The 9289-nt window shown below is 38.2% G+C and overlaps 1 protein-coding gene across 2 annotated transcripts in view; it reads right to left on the reverse strand.

The window, feature by feature from the left end:
- The window catches only part of LOC101858747, a 34146-nt gene that overhangs the window by 12382 nt on the left and 12475 nt on the right, over positions 1-9289 (reverse strand). For both annotated transcript variants that reach the window (XM_005088829.2, XM_005088830.3), the window contains exons 5-9: positions 7706-7827; positions 4813-5123; positions 3399-3541; positions 2687-2808; positions 2021-2184 (exon numbers count right to left, since the gene is read on the reverse strand). In XM_005088829.2, the coding sequence (XP_005088886.1) occupies positions 2021-2184; positions 2687-2808; positions 3399-3541; positions 4813-5123; positions 7706-7827 (862 nt within the window). The remainder of the gene's footprint in view (positions 1-2020; positions 2185-2686; positions 2809-3398; positions 3542-4812; positions 5124-7705; positions 7828-9289) is intronic.

Consider the following 9289-nt stretch of genomic DNA (forward strand, 5'->3'; position numbering starts at 1 on the left):
CTTTTCTATTCTGAATAAAGTATGACTATGATTGCCCTGTTTCAAGCTTTGGGATAACTTTGTTCCCCTTTCCTTGTGCTGTTCTCTAGAAATAAATTGTATTATCTCATCATTCCAAACTGTATTCTTATTTCATTTTACATAGTTCAATACCAATCTGGGTGATCCGTATAGTGCAGTGGTAGGTACTGAAAAAGACGAACACTACATTGATCAGTCTGCGGTTGTAAAAAAGTAACAACAAGGCGAACGCACTATTTTTTGCGTTTCGCGTTTTTGCATTTTCTCTAAAACGCGATATTTTTAGGGGTATGGGGTTTTAGTGCAGCAAGATTTCAGAGGCTGTTCATAGGATTCACTTGAAATTTGGCCTCAGTGTGGGCAATTGGCGTAGTTGCAACCTGTTAGAGGCTTTTTTTTATATATGGAATATTTTTCATTTTACTACATTCTATATGCCACAAAGGGAGTGGGGGGGCTCTCGTGGCCTAGAGGTTAAGGTGTTGGCCTCTCATTCAAAGGTCCCGGGTTCGAATCCGGGTAGCGACCAAAAAATTTTCTTCTCTAAAATTGTCTCCTTTCACCTCCTTCCCTGCTCTCTAGCAATGTTCTGTTGTCTGCTTTCATTTCCACTTTCTGCCCCCACCCCCTCACCTCCTTTGCCCCCTCCTCTGGGCTCCTGACTCTTTCTGCAGCCTTTCTACTGCTACTCCTTGGCCCCTCCTTACTGCTGTCTTTCTGCCACACCCCTGATCTTCTGGTAGGAAAGATCTACACCTAGCCTTCTCGGACAAGGGCGAAAAATCTCGGAGGGCCCGTGTGCAAGTTGCGCACGTTAAAGATCCCTTGGTGGTCTAAAATCGATAAGAGTAGGCTTCGGCCGCCACCCGGGCAAAATTCAAAATTTCCTACCAACTGAAAATATTAGGTGTGTCCCGCGCGCTCATATGACCTTATGCAGTTGTGAGCGCCGTAAAACACTTTACAAAAACAAACAAACAAAAGGGAGTGGTTTTAAGGAAAATTTCTGTGTTTTAGCCTGTCATGTGTTAAAATCAGAGATATCTCGCTTATTTTAAACGATATCCAAAAAATCTTTTAACAGGTTGCAACTACCTATACTGAGTTTATTCTGTCAAAATATTAACTCTGTAGCTTTATAGATAAGAAAATTACGCCTGCACTAAAATAACGCTTTATAGGGGGCCCGGAGTGCAGAAGTAGAGTCCATCTGACTACCTGAATAACATACCAGACCCCCAAAGTCATATGAAATGCCCTTAAATGATTGTTAAGTTTGTGCATAACGGATTTTGAAAAAAGCATGCTGGTCTTCCCTTAATGACGCTAAAGACTGAAATACAGTCCAAATTATCCAAGATAGCCCCCTATTGTCAAGAAGAAAAGCAGTTGTCTTCGACAGGTGGACATCTTGGACAGTCATTATAACATACAAAAATGCAAGGGGGGGGGGTCAATTTTGGTAATTCGTACAGGGGATTGTCTTGGACAAGTGCTCATTAGAGCAGGTTCAACTGTATCTTTATCCATTTATTGACTCCGTCATAACCTACGTATAGTACAATATTGGCAACATGTTTTAGGAAAATGTGAGTAAATACGTAATATTTTTTCAACAATTTTTTAAGTTTTTTATAGATTACTATAATCGTCCTCCAAAAATGTGAGACTTTTAACTACAGATTGACGGTCATTTTACTGACTGATACTGTCTAAAGGTATCAAACTGGTATCTGTAATGTAGCAGTTGTGCACTTCACTACGGCATGCAAAAAACTCAAGTTGGATTCCCATGTGGGGAGAATAATTATAGATAGAGCATCTTGGTCTTTCTGCCAGGACATTGTATCCCCCTCAGTCTTAGTTGGACCTTAGTTAGGTCAAAGTCTGCCTCCTACATGATATAAGTTGGGTGAATGGGGGCATAAGATCCTCTCCATTTTTACTTCGTTGAAATAAAAAAAAGTAAAAGAACAAACACATGAATCTTTGCACTCACCTGAAAGACTTTACGGGCAGCTAATTGTTTAAGTGATGCTGTTTTATAGCCAAACATGAGATGAATCAACGTTTCGGCATATGGTCGCAAGTGGGAGAACTCCGGGAAATCGTGCTCAATCATGGAAGACAACTCTTCTGCTATTTCACTAGTAGTGAAGTAACCTGGAACAACACAAATTTTATATATCTTTTTGGGGTAATAGTTTAACAGCACTTGCAACACAATAAAGTCATTAAGTGTTGAAGATTAGAAGTCTTACAATAAAGTAAAAAAACAAGAAAAAGAAGGAGGACATACAAGGACGACAAATGTTCGTTAGGAAAGAAGGAGCAAACAACATCAGAGCACCCACCAACCACCCAAACAAATTATTTACTCAATGAACTGTTGATGAATTGGTCTTAAAACATCTGCTTTGTGACAGGATAGATAACATTAACAACCTGGATTGATTTGTTTTGTGTACAACTGAAAATTCAAAATTTACACCTGCTTATAACACACTATGCCTTTTCATGTAAATTCTAAATGACACCTGGATCAGCATGTATTTGTAACATACCATGCCTTTTTAAAGTACAGGAAGAAAAAAAAATAGTCTGCAGCTCACAAGAGGAAAGCTACATAATCATTGACATAGAAATGCTGACAACAAGACCATACCTGCATCAACCAGCTGTGCTATGAACTGCGGCACTCTGGTCACCTGAGTGTACAAGTTTGAGCAAACGATGGACCCTTGCAGAGGTAGAGACATCAGCGATGCAAACAAGGGTGACAATTTCCTGGAGACGACATACAAAAACTGTAAAAAAGTAAGTAAGTGTAGGGTTTTCACTCCTGTATTAACACTATTTAGTTTATCAAAGAGGCGGGACCTCCAAATTTAATGTCTATGTCCAATTGGACAGAGCCAAATGGGTTGAGGGCCACAAAACCACTCGAGTTGCTACTTAGCTTCGACTCATGCAACAACTGGGCCACAAAACTGAACTCTTGAACCCCTATTCTTAGTGAATTCACCACTGAAAACAGACAAACCATCGGTAGGCTGTTAAATTACTCTAACCCCGAAAACAAAGTTTTTCACGAGAGATAAAAACTCATTCTTTTAATTATTTTTTTGGTATCTTTTCTTATTAATTTTTTTTTTACATTTAAAATTTGAATTTCAACACAGTATATCTTAAGCATATGCAACCGATACCACAGATTAAATTAAGAAACTGCAATAGAAATTTTTTTAACCTTCAAAATTCTGAGCTAAATATATCTGAACAGCTGGCAGACAAAATTTTATCATTTCCCCTTGCATTTCTCGTTATCCTCAAAGATTTTTGATAATTACAATTTCTATGACAGCTGGTGACCTCACCGTTTCTTACGCCGAGACTCCCAGACAAATCCCTGCAGACTCGGGTCAGCACCGGCGTCCAGCAATATCCTTGACCCTTGGCTGTCCCCGCGCAGCACAAGATGGAGCAGCGCTGTTTGACCATGACTGTTTTGGTGGTTAATCTGAAGCAACAGAAGCAGAAGTGGTTTACAGAAAATGTCTGAAGCCTAAAATTGCTCATGAAGTACTTTTTATAGAGTATAGTTGAACCTGCTCTAACACAGCCGCATATTCAAAACAATTACAAGTACAAACAATCACATCCCCCCCACCCCCCCACCCCAACCCCATTGTATTTTTGCTACATCAAAACAACACTGAGGTGTCCACCTGTCTAAGACAACCATTTTTCTCATTGAACGTGGGTGGCCGTCTCGGACAATTTCGGCTGTAGCTTCAGCACTGATTGAGAGCATGATGGATTTCCCGTCCCCAAAACCTGAAAAATAGTAACACCTCCTTTTGGTCCATCTCTCTATCTAAATCATTTTGACTGATATAAATCTAACTTTCTTTTTTTAAGGTAGGTGCATTTTATGCCCTCATCAACGCAATTTAGATCATTTAAGAGGCGGGCTTCCAACCCTGCCTGTCAGAGCTAACTTAGGCTGAGAGGTATTCAACATCCCAGATACTTGGTAAAAATCTTCCCCCCACTCAGGAATCAAATTCAGGTCTCTTGCATGTGACAATGAAGTGTCTTACCACAACATCACAGATGCCAGTAGTCTAACATTTAATCTGCCTAATAATAATAGTGATTATGATATAATACTAATAGTAATATCAACAATAATATATTAAAAATTACATTACTATAGCGCATATTCATACTCTCTACAACATGCTCTATTTATTTTACAATTGTCATTGCCCAAACAGACCCTAGAACACTCAGAAATATTCTCAGCTTCCCAAGAAGCATGCAGAGCAAGTAGACAATTCAGCACTAAAACTCTAAAACTGATAAGCTCTTTAATTTAAAGCTGGGTACCCATTCCCTCCCAGGTAAATTGAGGAAAATTTAAATAAAGTGCCTTTCCTAAGAACAACATCGGACCCTGGCGGGGTTCAAACCCATGACCTTTGAGTTTACAAACCTGACAGCCAGACCACTAGACTGCCTATGCCAGATAAACATTAAGTATTTTTAATATAAGAATTTTGCGCAATTTATTTAATTTAAATTTATTATGAAAGCTATGCAAACGAGAGTCAAAAAAACAATGATGCACAAAAAGATTTCCAGTAAAAAGTCTTTTTTCAAGTAATCCCTCCTGAAAAACAAGTGTTATGTCAACAGCACGTTTTGCAAGAAACACAGATGAAACCATTCAGAATACACAGGAACGGAAAAAGAGAAAATAATAATAAAATAAGAGAACCTACTCACATCAGAGTCTTCGGTTTTCAACAAAAAATACAGGAAATCTGTCTTTACACACAGATCCTCCTGACGTACACACGCCTCCAGAATGTCACTGTCACTGACAGGTGACATCCTGTCACAGCTGTCGTCGCTGTCGAGAGCTGACACATTGCACAGAGCGAGCAAAGGCGTGTTCCCTGAAGAGTCCACAGATGTGAGACTAGCTCCGTTGTCACAGATAAGCTTGAGCAGCGATACGTCCATACAGTGCATGGCCACGCGGTGGGCTGGTGTCCTCCTGTTTTCGTCTATCACATTTGGGTCACCACCATGTCCTAAGAAAAGGATGCCTAGACTTAAGGTTTACTTTTAAATATGCAATATATTTGATATAATATATATGTGAATCAGCATGATGAAATCGGGCGCTTGTCAAAATAATGAAATCAAAGAAACTGGCATTTTTCTGTCCGTTTGGCATTTTTCATCAAATTTTTGCCTTTTGACTAAACACCATTAAAGTCCATTTAAAAACATTTTGCTGAAAAAAGTTAATTTAAGGCACAAAAATGTAAATAGGCAGTATCTAATGACTCTCAAGCTTTGAAAGTTGCCAAACTTTGGTGGCCATTTTCTCGTTAATTTGACCTCTGAAACCAAACGACCCCCACCCCCTTAATCGCAAATATCTCGACTTCTATTCATGATGTAGGCGTAATGAAAGCAAGACAAATGAAAAAGTTTTAAAACGACACCAATAACTCCACATGTCCAAAAATTGACAAGCAACTGATTCTACTGCTTCGTGACACACACATATAATATATATATATATTATATGATTTTAAGGTTGACAGACTCATACTGCTATTTATTGTATAAGTAATCCCATTAGCTCTCTTTTTGCCTTGACATTCAACCATCAATAGGAAGCACTTATCACCTTAACCCTTTTAGTGCCCAGTAGACTCATCTCATACTTCCCGATAATTGGCCGCCTAGTGCTGTGTAAACATATCTCATACGGCGGCTTGAACCTGTGTTTTGCTTTATTGATATTTCATCTTTTAATAAGTTTTAAATAAAGAGAGTGACATCCCTTGAAAGCATATCATTTTAGCTGTGAGGTCATTTCTTTATATAGACTATTGGATGGGAAGTGCAGGTTCTGTAACTGGAAACAAAGAGAGGTGCGTTGTTTTTCTTACACACATCAGGCGAGACAGTAAGAGCCAACACATAGACTCGGAACGCTTGTTCCATACCATTACTTTAAATTTGTTTACATCGTTATGGCTTGTTCTACCCATACCTTGTCAAAGGACAAAATCATCGCTTCATTTCTCTTCCTATTGATATAAAGTTTGATGGGAGGAGCAACAAAACAAAACAGAGTGTGTTGTCTTTCTAACACAAATCGGGCGGACAGGGTCAACACAAAGAATTAGAGAGCTTATTCAGACTCAGTACTTTCATTTTGTTTGCAACATTAGGGCTTGTTCTATGCATGTGTTTTGAATGAATTCATCTCTTCATTCCTATTTCTATTGTTATATAAGTTTTACCAATCTGTCTCTTATAATATGCCAACAAATGTTGATCAAGGATTACAACCTCTGTTGTCTTGCACACAGTGGAATTTTTCTTAGCATGTGAAGTACATATTTGGTTAGAAAACTTTGCTCTTATCAATACGAAAATTATGTCTAAAAATGGATATTAGGAGCAGATCTAGAGAACCCTTGATATTTTAATAAAGGTTTTGATAAATCACAAGGAGCAGAAACAATCTTCATTGTTTATATTTTTCAGGGAATGTTTTATTTACTTTAATAAAAGAACCACCCTTACGCTTCTTCTCAAACTGCAACATAATTAATTTATTCAAACTTCACTTGAGCAGCTCCAAAAGACTTAAGATCACGTAAAGACAACCTACATTATGTTGTTATCAATCGACTTCTGCACAGAATTTAGAGCCCCATACTACACATCTTAAAACTGGAATGCATTAATTTTTGCTCAGTATTAATTTTTCAAGAATCACCGGTAATTTCTAAACTGCTATGATGTGTAACATAACTTTAGACAAACTGAAAGGGGCTCTAAATTTTTCTCCTTCTTGAAATATTTTCAGAAACTATTAAGTTCGATTTTCGACAGAGCAGACACCTTTGCCAAGAAGGGAGAATCACAAACACAACCTCACAACCGAGTATCACAACAGACAGCCAAGAACATCATCAAATGCAACACCAGGGAACAGTGGCTGAATGGATGGGCAATGGGCAAAACTGGAAGAACTGTATTAGCACACATGACAGCCCCCAACTCAAAACATGCAATAAATTCCCTCAGAAGAAGCGTACAAGTCATGACCTTTCGCCAGCAAACACAACACATCCCACTAAGTTCCTACCTTAATACGACCCTCAAGGATACCCCACCAAACTGCCTGTTGTGTGACTGCCAGGATGAAACAGTACCACACCACCTCTTTACCTGCCTGCACTTGGCGACCTGCGCAGCACCTACCTACCTGCCTCCCCAGACATCCGAAATACTCTATACAGCGACAAAGTACAGCTGATTAAAACCTGTAAATTCTTCGCCATATCGATAGGCCGAAGGGCTAAAACCCAAATGGCCGCTGGATCGGAAAAGTAAAGTAAGTTCAATTTTCAAGTTGGACACAGTTTTGTTCTAATTATCAACTTACCACGGGCCACATTCATGATTAATTAACAAGCTGACAGAACAGACAAGATGGGAACTTCTTGCAGGCTGGATCTAGCTCACAGGCCATAATTTGCCTATGCCTATTCTAAAGCCTTAAATTTTAATATTTTAAAACAAATTTAATTTTTTTTTAAACAATTTATAAGGCAGAAAAAAAGAAAACGGACCAAACACTTACTCAGCACAGAGAAAATGAGATCTTGAAGGTCATCAAGTACATCCTTTGCCCTGGTCAGGTATTGTTTGTTTAACCCTACCACCAGCTGTGTCAACGGATTCCACTGACCTTCATTCAGATGCCTTGAGAGATATAAAAATCCTTTATCATAACCAAAATCAAACAATGATAGATGATGTATGAAATTCCTTAAAATGATGAAAAAATGCATAACTGTTATAGACAAAAATGTTTTGGATTTTTTTCTGCTTCGAATGCAGGTCTTTTTAACACCCCCATCCACACAATTGAGATCATTTAAAAGGCCTGCTTTTGACCCTGCCTGTCAGGGCCAACATGGGTTGAGAGGCATACAACAACCCAGCAGACAGACCAAGATACTCAAAAAACATTTTCTCCCCAGTCTGGAATCGAACTCGGATCTCTTGCGTATGACAGATAAGCGCCTTACCACTACACCACAGACATCAGTGAATTAAACGTAAAGTGCAAGAGCCTCATTCCACCTGTCACTGACAGACTATGGGAATATTGGCTCCCACAGCACGCTTTGTAAGATATTAAAAGGCACTGATCTTATGTGCAGGGCAAGTGACAAACACAATACAAACATCTTCCATATCACATCCAGTCAGGAAGAAATCCATATGCCTCAGATAGAAAACTGCATGAAGGAACAAAGAGCTTCAGTCTCTTGAAAACATTTTACCTAAGCCTTGAAGGAGCCGAGACTGTTCTACAGATTGCTTATAATGTTTTTACCTCAGTTTTTACATTTTAAGAAGTTCACGAACATTCTTGAAAGCTACTAGTTCCAGTCTCATGGAGCTAATTGGGACATGTATCGGCCAAACTTAGGCGTTGCACTTTTCTTTCTTTTTTAAACAATTTGTTCCACGCCATCAATACACACAAGAGCCATTGTAAAAATAATATAAGAAAAATTCAGCCCCATTCAAACTTCAAATTTGCATTTTTTTTTTTTGCAGGCTAAATAAGTTTGCAAATACCTGCTTTTTCTCATGTATCATTTTCTTCTTTTGAAGCCTGCTATAAAAAGAAACCATTGACATAGCAGTAAGTCAAAAACAAAAGATCCCACAAAACATTAACTATTTATCTTCAGTAGGGAGGAAGAGGTTTAAACCCACTAATTCAGAGCCCTCTTTTGGTACAAAATCTAAAAGTGACATAAGTTTTGCTTTAGTAAGAGTTTTACAGCACTTGCAACACAATAAGGTCATATAAGTGCCGAAGATTAGAGGTGTTACAAGAGAAGAACTAACATAAAAAAGAAGTAGGAGTGATTAGGACGATAGATGGCGTTTGACAGGAAAGAAGGAGCAGACCAGACTAGAGCACCCGCCAACTGCCCACAAAGCAGCGTTGGTGATTTTTTTGATTTTTTTCATAAAAATCAAAAAAATCGATTTTTTTTATTTAAATCATGATTTTTTTTATTTAAATCAGATTTTTTTGATTTTTTTATATTTTTTTTTAAATGTCGACACAGTTTGGGATTTTTGGTTGCTAAAAGTATGTTCTTTTAGTGCAAAATGCATTGTCTTTATTTTAACTAATGAT

The sequence above is a fragment of the Aplysia californica genome, unplaced genomic scaffold (assembly GCF_000002075.1).
Source record: "Aplysia californica isolate F4 #8 unplaced genomic scaffold, AplCal3.0 scaffold00001, whole genome shotgun sequence".
NCBI lineage: Eukaryota > Metazoa > Mollusca > Gastropoda > Aplysiida > Aplysiidae > Aplysia > Aplysia californica.